The 17543-nt window shown below is 40.7% G+C and overlaps 1 protein-coding gene across 3 annotated transcripts in view; it reads right to left on the reverse strand.

The window, feature by feature from the left end:
• PBX1 (PBX homeobox 1) overlaps positions 1-17543 on the reverse strand; it is a 295691-nt gene that overhangs the window by 18444 nt on the left and 259704 nt on the right. For 2 of the 3 annotated variants that reach the window (XM_032291546.1, XM_032291545.1), the window contains 2 exons: positions 14205-14317; positions 12759-12848 (listed from right to left, as the gene is read on the reverse strand). In XM_032291546.1, coding sequence (XP_032147437.1) covers positions 12759-12848; positions 14205-14317 — 203 coding nt within the window. The remainder of the gene's footprint in view (positions 1-12758; positions 12849-14204; positions 14318-17543) is intronic. The other variant, XM_032291547.1, reaches the window with a different exon arrangement.

Genomic DNA, 17543 nt, shown 5'->3' on the forward strand with positions numbered 1-17543 from the left:
AAATGCAAAAATACATGTTTTGGGGGGGAGGGGTTCCAAGCAGGTAGAAAATTCAGTCGGAATAGACTGGTTTTGGGTTAAAAAAACATACACACAAAACCCATTGACAACAGGTCCCACTAGGCTCACTTTGAAAAGCATTCATTGAGGACCTACTGTATACCAGGTCTGAGTTGAAGAACAGGATATAAAACTATGATCATTCTCTTCAGAATTCTGTGGTCTAGACACGAATGAAAGGCAAGTGTCAGAAAAGAAATCCCATTCCAACTCCTGTGTCCTAAGTAGTATGTAGGCACAGTTTGAAGGAACTAGGGAGTACTTTCAGAAGATAGGCCTGAGCTAGGTCCCATAAGATGAGTGGGATTATGAAACGTCTGCTCACTGCCATAGATTTTGGGCTATGGATTCTACTGATTGGGAACTTTGTTGCCCCTAACAAAGGTCAATCTTACCTATGACAAGAGGGAAAACGAATGCACATTTGTAATGCTAGGCACTTCAGGAACCTGTGATCTAGAAAGAAAGTAAAAGAAAAGTACCAGGGCAGATACTGGGTGTGTTTCAACTGCAAAAGTCACCACATTAGACAAAAAATGAAAATTGATTCTTCAGGTCTATTTTGCTTACCTTCAGATTTTTTTTTTTCTTTTGCAGGGAAAGGGTTATTGCCCTGATGCCTGGCTTTCCCTTCTCTGAACTTTTTTTTTCCTTACCCCAAAAATAAATTCCTATTTTAATACACTTGAATTAAATAAGTTAATGCATGTAAAATGTCTACCACATAGAAAGAAGTCAATAAATGTTAGCTATTAATACAATTATTAAGTGTCATTTTGGCCTGCTAATTTCTTTCCTTATTGTCTTTTAATTGTTCTTTAATTTACTGCCTTAAACCACTTCCTTATTTTATTACTACTTGATCTGTTTTTTAATCTTGGTAAGTATCTTCTTAGCTGGTGTTATTTATTTTAACTACTCATCCTAGCTTATTTTATGTTTTTATTATTCTCTTCAGTACTTGTGTGTATCTTAATTGCTTTTAACCTTCGTTTTGCAATTTCCATGCGATTTTATCACTCTCCAGTCAGTTTTATTCTTCCAATGCTTTGTAGTTGATTAGTAAATTCTTTCTTCCTACTTTTCTTTATCTTAGTTCCTAGCTATTCTAAATTTTAAAATTATATTTTCTATTTAATTTTCTAGTTTTATTCATATTACCCTTGCAGGCTATCACATTTATTTTTTAACTTACTTTAAAAATCCACCTCTACTGATCTTTCACACCTAAATTCTAGAACAGTCTTGCCTTCTGTTATGATGAGCACCACACACCTCCCGGTGAAGTGACGATCTAAAACCCTGTTCTCATGTATGATCACTGCGTCACTATCTAGGATGGTTAACCAAATATGACACAATAAAGGTGTAGAGTAGCCTAGATCTAGCAAAGAGCTTTCTAAATAATTTTTCAAATTTAATTTTAATAAAGAAATGAACTCGTCTTAAGCCTTCCATATGCCACCCTGAGAGGACACACAACAGAACAGTCGCAACTGCGTTCTTAAGAGTTCTTTTCCATATCATTCAGCCTCCAAAATGTTCATCATCAGGCAACATAAATTCTTTTACTATAAGGTTCTTGCCAATTCCCTTCACTTGGCATAAAGACTAGTGGTCAAGAGTCTATCTGGAAAAAGGGAAAGAAGAAGAGGAGAAATGGCAAAAGGCAAAAGAGGAAAAATGTAATAGGGAGGAAATGACACTATAATTTAACTTTTTAATATCTTTAGAAAGTTTCTATTTTTATACATCTCAAAAACTTTTCTCATTGAAATGTGAATGTAAGTTGAATACAAGCCTTTAAAAGCAGGCTCACCATATCAGAACCTGAGGCAACTGTAGAATAAATCATCTCATTGGATTTAAATTGGCCTTTCCAGCAATGCTTGGCTATAAGATAGAATGAGGGGCTGAGGGTAGGAGGTGGAGGGGAGGGAGCCCTTGGCTGCTTGGAAAAGAACAGACTATTCTGTGGACAACTATGTGCCCTGTCCTTCCATTTCCTTCTTATTTTGTTTTGTAAACTTTAAGAATGGGGTAGACACAAGAAAACAAAGGGTAGCAAACTTATATACAAGTGTATTACATTTGTCAAAACTCAGAGGATGGATACTTATGACTTGCACATTTAATTGTATACAATTTTGTTCCAGAAGAGAAAAAAACTGCAAATAAATATTGAACTCTAGTTAATGATACATGTGCCAGGATATTTACTTAGGAGAAAATGCACTGTTGTCTGCAATTTACTTTGAAATGAATGAAAAAAAAATCAAGATGAGTTGACGGATGCAGAGAAGGATAAAAGGGTGCCGATATGACAAGGCCAGTAGAGTTATATATTAATGATAGAATCTAGGCGGTGAGAATACTGATTTCGCTGCAAAATTCTATCCAGTTTTCCATATGTTTGAAACATTTTAAAATAAAACGTTGGAAACAGCTTAAAAGGTATCCTTAACGCAAATAAAGCTAGGTAATTCCTTCTCTTCAGTAAGCCCCAGAGAGCATGTAGACTTTACACACTAGAGCACAGCTTCTCAAACTTAATGTGCTTAACAATTGCCAGGGGATCTGGTTAAATTGTAGCATCTGATTTAATAGGTCTGGGAGGGGCCTGGGATTCTGCACGGCTCACAAGCTCCCAGGTGATGTTGTTGATCTGCAGACCACCCTTGGAATAGACTAGCAAGGCAGGAAGGAAGAAACCACGAAGCAGAGGCTGCTAGCAAAAGCTTAGGTCACCTGGGAGACTTGAAACAGAGCCTCTATCTTACGGAAGCCCCATAGGGTTTAGACTTACAGAGTTCAAGATGAGTTCAAAAACATGTCCTGCTTAGAATTGAGGAATTATTAGGTTAGATGAATTAGTGCCTGACACAGTTAAAAACCATTAAAAAAAAAACCATAACAAATGTAGGTATTTCTATATTTATATTTTAAATCTTCCTTCATATTATTTCATAGTTGAAAGCAAATTATTATGCTATCTGGAGTTAACTTCTTGTATATAATAAATTTTTAATAAAGAGCTCTATTTCAGGAAAGGCTGATTTCAGCAGAAAGCACGCTTTTCTGTTTTGTGGTAGGAAGTCTACTGTCTGCACAGAGTGCTCACACCTCTAAGACCATCAACCCATCTTTGGTGGCTTCATTTTAACCTTCATTTTGCAATTTACATGTGATTTTATCACCCTCCTGCCAATTTTATTCTTCCAATGCTTTATAATTGATTAGTACATTCTTTCTTCCTACTTTTCTTTTTCTTAGTTCTTAGCTATTCTAATTTTTAAATTATATTTTCTATCTAATTTTCTAGTTTTATTTATATTATATTACTCTTGCATGCCATCACATTTATTCTTTTGACTTACTTTACCAAGTTACAGTTACCAAATAACCAGCAGAGCATCTAGAACTTCACTAGCCAACATGATAGCCGCTGACCCGAAGTGGCTACTGAAAATTTAAATTACTTTAAATTAAATAAAATTAAAAATGTATTTTCTTTTTCAAACTTGCCGTATTTCTTTCTTTTTTTTAAGCTTTAAGATGTTTACTTTGAAAAACGTGCTTGTTTATATATGCATCTTTATATCTAACAGCTGATCTGTATTAATTCTTTATTGTCATATCTTGTATGTTAACAGTACTTAGTTGATACCAATTTTCTTTTGGACCTCATGCCCAACACTTCTCTTTTTTTTTATTTCCAACTTTTAAGTTCCGGGGTACATGTGGAGGATGTGCAGGTTTGTTACATAGGTAAATGTGTGCCATGCTGGTTTGCTCCACCCATCACCTAGGTATTAAGCCTAGCATTCATTAGCTATTTTTCCTGATGCTCTCCCTCCCCTCACCCCCTCAACAGGTCCCTGTGTGTGCTGTCCCACCCATGTGTCTATGTGTTCTCATCTTTAGCTCCTATGGTTTTCTGTTCCTGTGTTAGTTTGCTGAGGATAACGAGCCAGCCATATTTCAAGCCCTCAAGAGCCACGTGTTGCTAATGGCTAACTTATCGGACAGTGCTAAAACAGAACATTTCTATCAAGGCAGAAAAAGTTACATTGGACAGCACGGTTCTAGAAGGAAAGAACTGCTTTTGCTAGTCACTCACAAAATCTATATAAGAATATCAAATGTCAGTCATGCTTATAAGCAATTCATATATTTATAGTTGGTAGGAATATGATTACATGTGTGTAAATACCCCTTACAATGGCCACTCACCAAATTTTTAAAAATAATATTGACTATCCTGGCTGGTGTATTTCTTCCCTTTCAGAGAACCAGATAACTGAACCAGATAGCTCCCAGTTCTTTTTGCTTTCTATGACTTTATGAAGTACAAGAACCATGTCCTATTGATGTGTATATTTATTCCTGGTGCTGGATATTAGAAGGATCTCAATAAACATTTGTGGAATAAAGCATTTTTATTTATTTATTTACTAATACTGTCAAACTGAAGCATATTTAGAGATGTGAAAAAGTATTGCCTCAAACTCAAATGTAGCCAGCAATTGGGATTTTAAAAAATTACCAATTTTAAAACAAAGGGATTTTTCTGTGAAAGAAGTCTAATATTTTATCTAAAACCAAGCTTGTGTAAGAACATGGACCTCTTTCCCAAAAGGCAAGAAGGGGTAAGGCTAGACTCAGCAAGAAGAAGACCATCTTCAGAAATCAATGGTAATGTTTCCCACAATTAAACTCAGCTTATTTAATTGCCTTAATATTTGCTGATGTCTAGAGGGACCATGCCACTTTCAGGAGCAACCATAAAAACAAACTATCCCTTTGAGGTTGTGATTTTTCTTCACAGAGCAGAAGGAAGGACCAACTTGAGTCTGGAACAACTAACCAGATCCTAGCCTGAGGACAGCATGGCTAGAGGGCCAAATGCGGGCCAGGCTGGGCAGGACGCTATAAAACACCAATTCCAATGAAAGGAACGCGGCATACACTGTCCTTTCGCAGTTGAGAATCTTTCCAGAACCACAACCTTGCATTTTCTTGGGAATGGAAAAACAATAATTTGTTTATAAATGGAAGCGGCACTGGAAGATGTTTTAGACAAAATCCAGCTCTACCGTCCTCTTTAGAATTCAGAAAACTGAGTCCTGTCAAGAAAAACTGACCTGTTCACAGTCACACAGTCACAGTGGAACATACATGTACATACACACACATACACACACAAACAGCATAAATGTGATCATGTTTAGTGTGATCACATCACTAGGTTTAAGATCGTTAAGTCATTGCAACTAACTCTACAAAGAGAGAAGGAGTTTCTACAAAAGAATGCTTATTATTATATTATTAAGTCCATGGTTTATGTGGTTGGGGTTGGTACTTTTCTCAAACTGTTGCTGGTTGGTCCTAAATTCCCCCCTTCTGCCACATAATTTAATTTCAAATTCCTTCCTGGGCTACAAAGTTGGTCAGTTCCCTTGGTCTCATCTTCTAGGAACAGGAAATTCAGTCCTGGACAAAGCGCTGAATAAGACTAAAAGGGAAAATGCACCCTGACTGACATCAGGGTTTCTCCAACTTGATCTGGATGTAACACGATGTAGCTTCATTCCCCAAGGTAAAAAATGCTTATGTTTATTGAATGAATGAATAAATGAATGCATTAATAACCCAATGATCTGGCCTCATTTGTTTTCTGTACTTCATTTTATTTTTATTTTTGAGATGGAGTATCAGTCTATCACCAGGCTGGAGTGCAGTGGCACAATTGTGGCTCACTGTAACCTCCCCGTCTCCTGGGTTCAAGAGATTTTCCTGCCTCAGCCTCCCGAACAGCTGGGACTACAGGTGCGTGCCACCATATCCAGCTAATTTTGTATTTTTAGTAGAGACGGGGTTTCACCATGCTGGCCAGGGTGGTCTCAATCTCTTGACCTCATCCACGATCTGCCCACCTCGGCCTCCCAAAGTGCTGGGATTACAGGTGTGAACCACCACACCAGGCCTGTTTTCTGTACTTTTAAGGGCTTTCACTTGGCAGCTGAGGAAAAACTTATTGGATTGCATATGAAATCACAATACAGGGACATTTTTTGCTTCTTCAACCATTGTGGGCTGAAATAAAATGCTTTTCTGGTCTCAGGGTTGTTATGGTGTTAGGTTTAAAGGCCCTATTAAAAGCAAAGGCACTTACTTACTCCGTTTCCCATTGGTTTTGTTACAAAGGAAAGTGAGGCTCTTAGCTTCCTGAAGGCATGGGTCTATCTACTCCATCCCTGCTGGCTTCAAACCCTTTAGGGTCTGTTCTGCCACATTCAGACCCCTCGATTTTCCTTGGTTTCTTTACCCCTCAGTTTTGAGGCTGTTCACTAGTTTCTGGTCATAGCACCAGAAGGTACCCAAAGACAACCAGCATGGGGGCACATCTGGGTGTGTTTTCATCCCTTTGAAATTCAAATGCAGCTTGGTAAAATAGAAGAATTAAAACTGTGTATAATTAAAATGAGTTTTCCAAGATTTACACGTGAATTTTAATTATTACCCTCAGTTCTCAGCCTTACGATTCCACATGCAGCAACATCTTACTAACATATACTTTAAGTGGAAAGAGGTCTCTTAGAAATAGTTAAGAAAAAATTAACATTATGGCATGCATCAAAAACGATGAGTTTGTGTTCTTTGTAGGGACATGGATGAACCTGGAAACCATCATTCTCAGCAACCTGACAGAAGAGCAGAAAATCAAACACTGCATGTTCTCACTCATAGGCGGGTGTTGAACAATGAGAACACATGGACACAGGGAGGGGAGCATCACACACTGGGGTCTGTCGAGGGGAAATAGGGGAGGGACAATGGGGGGTGGGGAGTTGGGGAGAGACAGCATGGGGAGAAATGCCAGATATAGGTGACGGGGAAGAAGGCAGCAAATCACACTGCCATGTGTGTACCTATGCAACAATCTTGCATGTTCTTTACATGTACCCCCAAACCTAACATGCAATTAAAAAAAAAAACATTACGGCATGTAGCCAAGTATTACTAAGTAACCCTGTGGTATCCAAATGTCTGAAATATGTACATTTAAATAGAAGGCGATTTTTTTTCCTAATGATTTATATTCTATTTATTTACTTGGTAAATGTTCCTTTTTTTCCCCTTACCTAACATGGGAGAAAATAAAAACAAAACAAAAGCACCTATATTATAGTTTACAATGATAGAAGCTTCCTCTCTATTTTTCTATTACTATAATGACAAAGCAAGATTATTTCTGTCATAAATTGACGTTAATGGCATGTTACCTTTGTAGAGATAGTGCTAACATTTATTTCCATTTCCATCAAACCTTTTGAATAAGAAAAATCCATAGGGGTATCTATTTATATCAAAGACTGGCTACAGTAAATTCATTCCTATAACCCACATTTTCAAACAAACGTAGTGGCCAGGTGCAGTGGGTCACATCTGTAATCCCAGCACTTTGGGAGGCTGAGGTGGGAGGATCACTTGAGGTCAGGAGTTTGAGGCCAGCCTGGCCAACATGGTGAAAACCCATCCCTACTAAAAACACAAAAATTAGCTGGGCGTGGTGGCACACACCTGTAATCCCAGCTACTTAGGAGGCTGAGGCACAAGAATCGCTTGAACTCAGGAGGCAGAGATTGCAGTGAGCCGAAATCATGCCAATGCACTCCAGCCTGGGTGACAGAGCGAGACTCACGTCTGTAATCCCAGCACTTTGGGAGGCCAAGGTGGGTGGATCACTTGAGGTCAGGAGTTCGAGACCAGCCTGACCAAGATGGTGAAACCCAATCTCTACTAAAAACACAAAAATTAGCCAGGCATGGTGGTGTCCACCTGTAGTCCCAGCTACTGGGGAGGCTGAGACAGGAGAATTGCTTGCACCTGGGAGGTGGAGGTTACAGTGAGCCAAGATTGTGCACTGCAATCCAGCCTGGGCGACAGAGTGAGACTCTGTCTCCAAAATAATAATAATAATAATAATAGTAATAATGCTTTCTGCTATCACAAATATCCAAGGAATTCAAAGGGAAAAGTTTGTGTAATGAGAGCACTTCTTCCTTCCCATTTGGGTTCCAAGATATAATTCGAACACTGGGGTTGGCTAGAAAGAATAGAAGTTACTAACTCTAATGAAAGAGTTTTCTGGAGGGATGATCTACAGTTTAGTCTGGTGTCCCTTGAGCTAACAGTAAGAATCAAAGAACCTAACTGCAGAATACTAGAGTTGTTGAGCTGAAAGAGAGCTCTGAGTTTGCTTATCTAATACACTTTACAGATGAAGCAACAACACAGAGGTGAAGTAACGCCTTAAAAGAAAAGTCACCAGAAGGATCTAAGTTTCCCAATTTCAAGTTGCTTCTCCCTCCCTCCAGTTTGTCCTTGGAGGTTCCAGTAACACATCTAGTAGGGAGTGCAATGAGAATCCAATTACAACAATGTTATGTTGCTACATGCATGGCTATCCCACAAACAGGTGTATATATATATATATATATATATATATATATATATATACACATACAGGGATTCCTTAAGTAGAGAAACACAGGGACTCTATAAGGATAGGAGGAGTGAAAGGAATTTTAAAAATTCATAATAAGAATGATTCCACTGCTGAGGATAATTCTCTCTGCAATATCATCACCATATAAATTCACATACTTACTGCAGATTTGAATCTTATTCTCAGAGAATATGCATCAGCCAGAAAGCTTGGAAAATTTTTTCAAAAAAGAAAGACTTAAGGACATTTTGGGATCTTAAAGGCAATCTATTTGTGGATAAGCATTTAAAATGATAATTCTCACTAAATACTTCATAGCTGATACACTGGACATGGTTATTGGTCATTAAAAAGCATTTTTAATTTAGTGGCATCTTCTCCTCCCTGATTTATTCATTCAACGAACATGTTTTGAGCAACTAATATACGCATGTTAGGATCATACACATATGCAGGAGTGAAAGACACAGCGATAATTTCTGTGCACATATGTACAGTGCAAAGGAACTATGTGTCAATGGTAAAGTAGAGAGAAGAGAGGAAGAAGGACTAAGAAGAAAGACACCAAGGAGGAGCCGGGCTTGAGAGTTAAGTGTGATTTGGATGGTGCAGTGGGGTGGAGAGGCGCTGTAGGAGTGCAAGGACATCTGTGTAGATGGCACACGTGAGCGAACGTAACGGGGACATGGGTAACGAGGTAAAGGTGAGCTGACCAAACTGAATAGCATGCAGAGTTTATTGTGATGATCGGAGGACGAGGCAGAAGGCCAGGAAGACTGGGCGCAGATGCAAAAGACCCTGAATGTTGGACTCAGGGTTTGAGCTTGCTTGGGTAGGCAACAGATTTCCGAGCAAGGAATGACAAACTTCAGAGGATGTGTGTGGGAGAGAGGAGGAACTAGAGACAGCAACAGTGATTAGGAAGTTATGGCAACAGTCTAGTTAATGAACTATTTCTAGAACTAGGATGGTGGCAGTGAGAATGGATAGGAAAGAATGTGATCGCTAAGTAATCTTTAAGTATGTCTGATTGACAGAGAAGTGGAATAATCTCCCTCCATTACTTAAGAGTCACTCTAAGCTTAGTACGCATTGGCCCTTGTCACATGAGAACACAAAGTACTTAAAGAGGTATAATTTAACTCTCACCGTGGCTAAGGAAGGGGGTCTTTAGGCCTTGCATAACACTATATCCATCTCAAAAGCATACCTTTCCATCAGAAGAGAAAGTGACAACTGCGTCCTAACGTATCCTCACTACGAACTACCTACTGAGAAAACCGCTCACGTCAAAGGAGAAAAAAGGTCAAATTAGAAAGTTATCAGTTATAAAATTTCATGCTGCATTCATGTGGAATAATGTCTGCTTTGTCAAGCCCTTTCCTACTTATTTTCTCATTTTCCCGAAGGCAGCCCTTGAGGTATAAAGGGTGAGGATTACTGGCCCTAGTTTACAGAAGAGAGATTCAATATTTGCCCATGGGCACACGAGTTACTAGGACTAGCAGTCCCTTTATGGGACTCTTACCACTGCACCTTGCAATCCTATTGCTGTGTGGTCAGTTAAAGGCAAGGCCTGAACTTTACAGGGCTTAAAATAGATGCTGCTTGGATAAGATATGGGTGCTGTGAAAGCCCAGCCAGGAGAGCAGATAAAGGCTGCCCAGAAAATGTCCTCCACGGAATCAAACACAATCCAGAGCCCAGCTGGGAATTCCATTGCAGCTTTGGGGTTAGGAACTGTTTATTTTTATTTCTTGGCTCAAAGCTTTCATTCCTGTCCTTGTCTCTTGTCTCCCCTCCTCTCTCTCTCCTGCTGGCAGTCATGGCCCTGCTCTATACACACGCGTCTCAGCATCTAAACCACCATCTAAAAATATATCTCACTATAACAAGCTGAGCCTCCTGCAGGTGGCACAATTTAAAACTGATATCAAAAGAACATATCATGATCCGCCTTTGATTCATTTACCCCGCATATTAAAGGCCCAGAAATAAAATAACTACAGTTCACGGAAAAAAAATTAATGCATAACGAGAGACTCTTTCAAGTGGCATTTTCAAGCCTAGTTTTTGTGGTGGGCTTATGTAATCAGACATAATTGTCTGCACATGTTTGGTTACACTATTTCAGAAATTATTCCCAGTCCACCAGATGATGTCAGAGAGGGCAGTGTTGACACCCCCCCCCCAACTCCAGAGTCTGTCTGCTCTCTCTCTTCTATGCTGCCCAATTAGGAAAGAAAGATGCCAAATAACAGAAGTGTCAGCCCCATTTCCTGCCCAGTCACGTGGACTTCCTTCAGTTCCCTTTTTGAGTATGCCCAGATTCTTGTCTCTATACTCTGTACTTTCCTCATGTTCTTCTCTTCTGCTTATGCACAGAGCAAAGCTTTCTCTGGAAAAGTTTATCTTATATTCCCAAAAGATTCAGGAAACACGTAAATGCATGTGTGTGTAAAGCTGCACTCAGAGACAAACCCAAACAATTTCATTCATTTGGAATTCTTTTGGAAAATACACTTTCCCACAATGGCTTCTTGTGTTTTTTCAAGCAGTCTTCCCAGCAAGTAAGCCATCAATGCAGTACTAATAAGGTAGTTAGAACAAGCACAAAATGGGAAGAATCTCTTTGCTCTAAAAATCCTTCCTAGAAAGTAACATGACTGTCTAGAATTTGTTTAACAGCGTTAACTTTGACTTCTCTCCTTCCCTTCCAGAGGAGGCTTGACAAATATTGTATAAACTCAGAGGGGATTCTGCCTGAAAAATGTAGAAAATAAAGACTCCCTAATGTAAGTGGCCTTGAAAGTCACCAAGACAATCACAATCTGGTGCTTGACTTCCTTCTGCAACATCCTTACCAAGTAGCTAGCCAAGCCATGTTTGAATTTTCCAATGATGGGGAACTCCTCAAGATAGCCAACCCCTTCTTTGGAGGACTCCTTCTGTGAGAAAGGTCCATCAGATGTTGAAGTGACACCTGTTTCTCTGAATCCGCCACTCACTAGTCTTATCCTATCCTAACCCCTTTAGATCATTCGTGATGAATCTAATAGTGTTAGCATGCCTTACACTATTATGTACCACCCAAATTTTCTCTTTTATGAGGTAAGAATTCCTAATGTATTCAACCATTCCTCACCTTATCTCCGAAATAACTGATATTCTCTTAATCCTCCCAAGCCAGACAGAATCATGTATGACTTGACCAATGCAGAGTTGAAGGGGCCATCACCTCCTTCTCTGCAGACATGACATCTCCATTAGTACAGATTACATTAATAAATCACCCCTAGCTCTTCTTCCTTCCATCCCTCATTTACTTTAATCAGAGCAACAAAAACAAACAACAAGAAATGATCACCACCCACCACCCATACCTTTCTTCAACAGCTAAGAGCCAATAGTTCTACTTGAGCCTCTTGTGACCTCTAAAAGCCCAGGAATCATCCCTGATCTAAAGAACAGCCTCCTTTTCCAGGCTGCCCTCTTGTCCCAGCTTGCTGTCACCGCTGCTGAGAAAGCAGACGATTGATCTGAGAAATCAAGTTGGATTGCTGTCCCAAATCCACACTCGGTTCTCCTTGTGTCTGTCTGATCGATTTCACTCTGTGCGATATAGCTTGTCGCTATGAATTTTCATGCTAGTCAGGAGCCGCCAGCACACCCAAGAACAAGTAGAAGATGGTCTGCACCCCTCCCCATCCCTTCCACACACCGAGCTTCTGTGTTAATTTTCTTTTTAATCGTCCATAGACAGATTGGAAAAATATACATATTTTTTCAGACCACAGACGTGGATGCAATGGATTTTGGCTACTGGTTTCACTTCCCAGGTTCCCAGGCCCCAGCTTGTGGTCACATTTCCTACCACTGTTGTACTAGGTGTCACCTGTTTAGCAGCTCCTCTAGCTGAACGCATGTGGCCGCAGGTGCCATGCAAACACTGATTGCGTCTGACAGCCCTAGACGCCAGCTGCCTGCATGAAGCCTGCCTAGTCGCCACTTTTTTTTGTGGGTAGGATGCTGCCGATGGCATGACCGATACAGAAACAAGAAACTGGGTGACCGTAAAGCTAAGATAAGCCCTACTAAGTGGCATTCTGGGCCCTACGGCTTTGAAATAATTGGCAGTGAGAGAATAAAAACAAAGCAGGGGCAGGGGAGGGGGTTGTTTCCTTACACTGATGCCCTGCGGACTGTACATCTGACTGGCTGCGAGTCCATCACTGTATCCTCCTGTCTGGCTGATAACATGGCGAAGGGTATCCACCTAAACAGATGAACAACAACAGAGAGAAATTAGTAAGAGAGGTGCAGGGAAAGGGAGGCAGATGATCATCGGGCAGGGCACCATTTGGGCATGCCACGTTAATGTAATCATTTTGGAGACAGTCGTCCTGGGAGAGTCCATTAGACAGAGGCTAGCCTCCTCTGTATGCCAAATCCATAATGAGTTCTGAGTTCAGTAAGTAAGACAGTAAAACGGTAAAAGAAAACTGGGATCCCCACATTGAAACTAGTTCAACGTGTCTGCATGAGACGGTAGGGATCAGGATGATAGAGGGGGCTGGAGGGGAGAGCATGAAGGAATTTTCTCTTCTCCCCACTTTTCTTCCCTACGGATCATCCTATATAGCTGCTTCTTTGCTGGGTATCCTATAAAAACAAAGGTTCTGTTTAGAGGAGGTTTGGGCAGCCATCTCAGAGAGAGAGCAGTACTTGATTGAGACCTTGTATTTTTTGAGGACTTAAGTGAGGGCTGGTTGTTTAGTCACTTGACCAAAGCCTGACCATATCACTTCAAACTTGTTTCCAGGCAGTGTTTCCCAAGAAAGGGGTGAATCGCTGACCAGTTGGTCTGTTCCGGGCTGTCATGCTTCCTGCTCCACATGGAGGGTGGGAAACTGGACTGACAAGCTCAGAACTTCCCTAATAATTCTGACCCACAGCCTACTACTTTACCCTCTCACATCACGTTTCATGCTGAGATAGGAGGATGGCTCTCTGAAGCATCATGAAGGAAATCTGTTTACTGTGGAGCACTAAGATTTGACATCACACGGCTTGATTTTGCCTCCCACTGTGGACTTCTACTCATCACCAGAAACTCAAGTCCCTTGACCTCAAGGATGACTAAGAAGATGAATTTAGTCAACCTGGCTGGGTGTTTTTAAAACTTAAAATAAAAATATCAGATAGTAATCTATTTGCCTGCTTGTTAATTACCTCTTCATTTGATAAATATTGAGCACGGGAAACCAACACACGAAAGGGAGACCTGGAAACTGAGATAACATTCTGAATACCACCTGCTTTTTCTTTTGGTGAATAAAGTATGTGCTGGTACCACTTGCCTGATGTGCCTCTGTCACCTTGCCCTGTGCTTACTGTTCTTCTCCTGCCTTCCTGGTACAACTGAAAAGCCAGAGCCAAATGCATTCACAAAGTGTGGACGAGATTCCCCATGACAATGGTTGTCTTGGTTTTGGTTTGGTCGTCGGTAAGCTTTTGGTTCTGATCTCTCTAGCTTTCTCTCTCTCTCTGGACAGAAGCGGGAAGTCCAATACGACTGAGGGCTCTTGGACTCTAAGGCATTCACCTGGCGGCATATTGGCTGGGTCCCTACCTGTGATTGCACGTTGGCTCCAACCTGGGCCCCTTGGTAAGAATCCCCATTGAGTGACTGCACGCTCATGAACAAATCTCCAGAGTTTGACATGTTAAAAGAACTGGAAGAACCTGGAAAGGAAAGAGTGAGGCACCTGAATCACAGAAAGGAAAAGGCTCAAACCCCACAACTAACAGCCAAGAGGAAGAATGACATGCAAAGCAACCCCCACAAATAAAAACTAAAATAAAAATAACACCAACAGAGTCTGGTTAGTAGCATGAAGAACAGAGCAAGCAATAAAGGGTGCATATTGTTTATGTTATGTGAAGCCATACCTCACTGCAAGTTGTCAATAGAACTGCTTCCCCTTAGCAACTTCAAGCTGAGAAAGGGAACATTTATTCTTCCCAACTTAGTCTATGTGGAGTGCAGTCTCTAGACCTAGGATCTCTCTTTGATGCCTCTAAAATTCTAGGGTTGGCCAGGGGACCACAAGATAGAGACAATGGGCTGGTCAACGGTACTTCTGCCACCATGATAGAGCACATCAACTATTCACCTGGATTCCAAATATGCTATTGCTAAACCACCCCTCCCCTGTGAGGAGCAGCACCTGGGCATAAGGCAATGTCACACACCAGGCTGGCTCTGTGATATGGGGCCACTGACATTCTTAATTTCTAAAATGAAGATGAAATTTCCTGCAGGGTGGCAACAGCCCAAGGAACCTTGAGGACTCTAAGAATATGTGGGAGTGATCTACCCTTCTCTGCCACCTACGACTGTGGTGAAAACAATATAATGGGTCAGGAATTCTCAAGCATGCATGAAATATGAAATATTGCTGCTGCTGCTAATAACAATGATGGCAATAAGTGGGCCACAAGAAGGGCCATTAGCCATCTGCTTTCACCTCACAGAGACAGAGGCATCATCCAGAGTTAGCCTTATGGTCCACCCTGGCACCACCCAGGTTCCACTGGTTCCACTGGGGTAAACCTAGCCCAACTTCAACCTAAGCATAAGGGCTTGCTTGCAAAAGCTTAATATTAAACTGAAGTCATCGTGCAGCTCAGCGCATTAGGAAAGAAAGCTCAACGTGCAAGGTTTGGTTAAAACATGACGTTAGCCTGGAAAAGGAGAGACCTTAGGGACCCAGGTCAGTTTCGCTCTATTATTTCCAACCCTATATTGCTCAAATTGTGCTCTTGCCCTCACATCCTGAGACAGCCATCATCAGTGTGGAATCGCCCAACAATGATTCATGCCTCAGCTCTGACACTTTCTCTTCTGCTAAGGTACGGATTTAAGCTCTGAGAGCTCTCCTGCCCCACAGGAAGAGGAGCAGCTAAGTGAAAGGCCTTTTTCCCCACACAGAAGGACCACTTAACAAATGACGAATTCTAAACTCTGACACGATGCACTATTTATCTATGGTATCTATCTATACTATTCATGGTGTTTTCATACTTTAAAAGCAAGAGCCATTTAGGGAAACCAGATGATTTATAAACCTGGGGACAACTCCACATTAAAAGAAAAAAACTCAAATTTTCTTTGTCCTGTGGGATGTTCATTCACATGCAAAAAACTAAATAAAGCAATCCTCCAACTAACTCCCTTCTCCTTCCTTCTTTCCCAGGAAAAAAAAGTAAATGCTTTCTTTGAGGGTTGGAGGAGAACTCAAGCATCAACCACAGGACTGTGCCATCTTCATCTCTTTGAGACTAGTCCTGTCTCATCTGGCCCACATTTCTCTGTTTAGCTTATCTGAAAGGAATTAGAAAGGTAGGGCTTTAGCAAAACAGGTATTAAGATCTGATCAGGTGTGGCTTATAGCCAGTCAGTGGGACAAAGCCTTGGGTCTGTAACTTCCTTCCATTAATATGGGACATATCTTTGGAACTGTCTCCTGAACATATGAACGAAACAACGTGTGGCACAGAACACATTCTCACATGTAGTTATATAATGTCTCTATATACTAGTTCTATCCCTCTCAAATAATTTTGTAATCACAGACAAAACCTAAATTAAAAAAGCCATTTTGTAATGTGTTACAATACATGCTCACATTTAGATGTCATCAGAACCAAGAAGAATCAGCTCCAAGAACCCAAATTATAATTTGTTATATGTCATCAGACTCCCCCACCCAACTCCCCAGTTGAGGCCCAGGTATTTTACTTCTCTCCCATCATCTCTAGATGATATCTCATCATCCAGAGTCAGCCTTAAGGTCCATCTTGGCACCACCCAGATTCCACTGGTTCTACTGTGGTAAATCTAGCCCCCTCAGCCTAAATATAAGGACTATAACCTTGACCGACTTGTTTTTAGAAATTAGTACACAAGCTTAGAAATGGGAGAAACCCCCTAAAGGGCTACGTGATGCCCAATGACATGGCATCCACAGAACCATGAAAGCATGGAATGTGCCATTTACAAGACACACACTGCAACTGACACAGGTGATTTAAAAAATACGTGTGCATAGATGCATTATAAATATGTCTAGCTGCCTAATGTACACAGAGATAAATATGCACATATAAATGTCCTTCATGTACAAGCGCATTTGTATTGGAGCAGTAATTGCAGAAACATTCCCTTGCGATCTTGGCTGTGCTGTTTCAGCATTTCATTGTGTCTGTACACCCATGTACAATATTGCCATGGTTTCTTACTTTCTGATAAGTATCTAGAAGCAGTGATTGTGCTGAGGGAAGAGACAAGGTGTCTCTAACGCCACAATAAAGCAGACAGAAGTCCACACAAACATCTAAACGACAAGGGGAGGACATGTTCTTTACCCAGCACAGCAAGTTGGAAAGAATTTATCATGGAATGGATAACCTCCTGGGAAGCTCAAGATCCACAGACAAATAGTGAATGAGCTCTCCTGGAGGTGCTATGGCATTTTCAAAGAGCTGAAACAGAATGACTTGGCTTGCTGAGAAGATCATTCAGAAACCTTACCTGCAGGCTGTTTTGAAGCCATCAGCTACTATTAGAAGCACATTTTAAAGCGCGCTTGCCGCTTAAAAGGTTCTGAATTTGGTTTGGGAAGGAAGGCGAGCGGCTCATTTAAACTGCTACCCGGACATTTGGGGCATGTACAGAACTAAATCTGCACTCAACTAGGCAGAGAAAAAATAATGGGTCACCTAAGATTCTAATTCATTTGCTTGGGCAAGCATCATGATGTGGTAATGTGTTCATATCCATTTTCATTAGACAATTTCCTGAAAATTGCATTTCTACTCTAAAGAATCTTCAGGAGACTTAAATTTGTTAAAGAAAAACAACAACAACAACAAATTAAAACCACAGAACAACCAAAAAAAAAAATCA

Source organism: Sapajus apella, unplaced genomic scaffold (genome assembly GCF_009761245.1).
Source record: "Sapajus apella isolate SASKATOON/1434 unplaced genomic scaffold, GSC_monkey_1.0 scaffold25, whole genome shotgun sequence".
In the NCBI taxonomy this organism is placed as follows: Eukaryota; Metazoa; Chordata; class Mammalia; order Primates; family Cebidae; genus Sapajus; species Sapajus apella.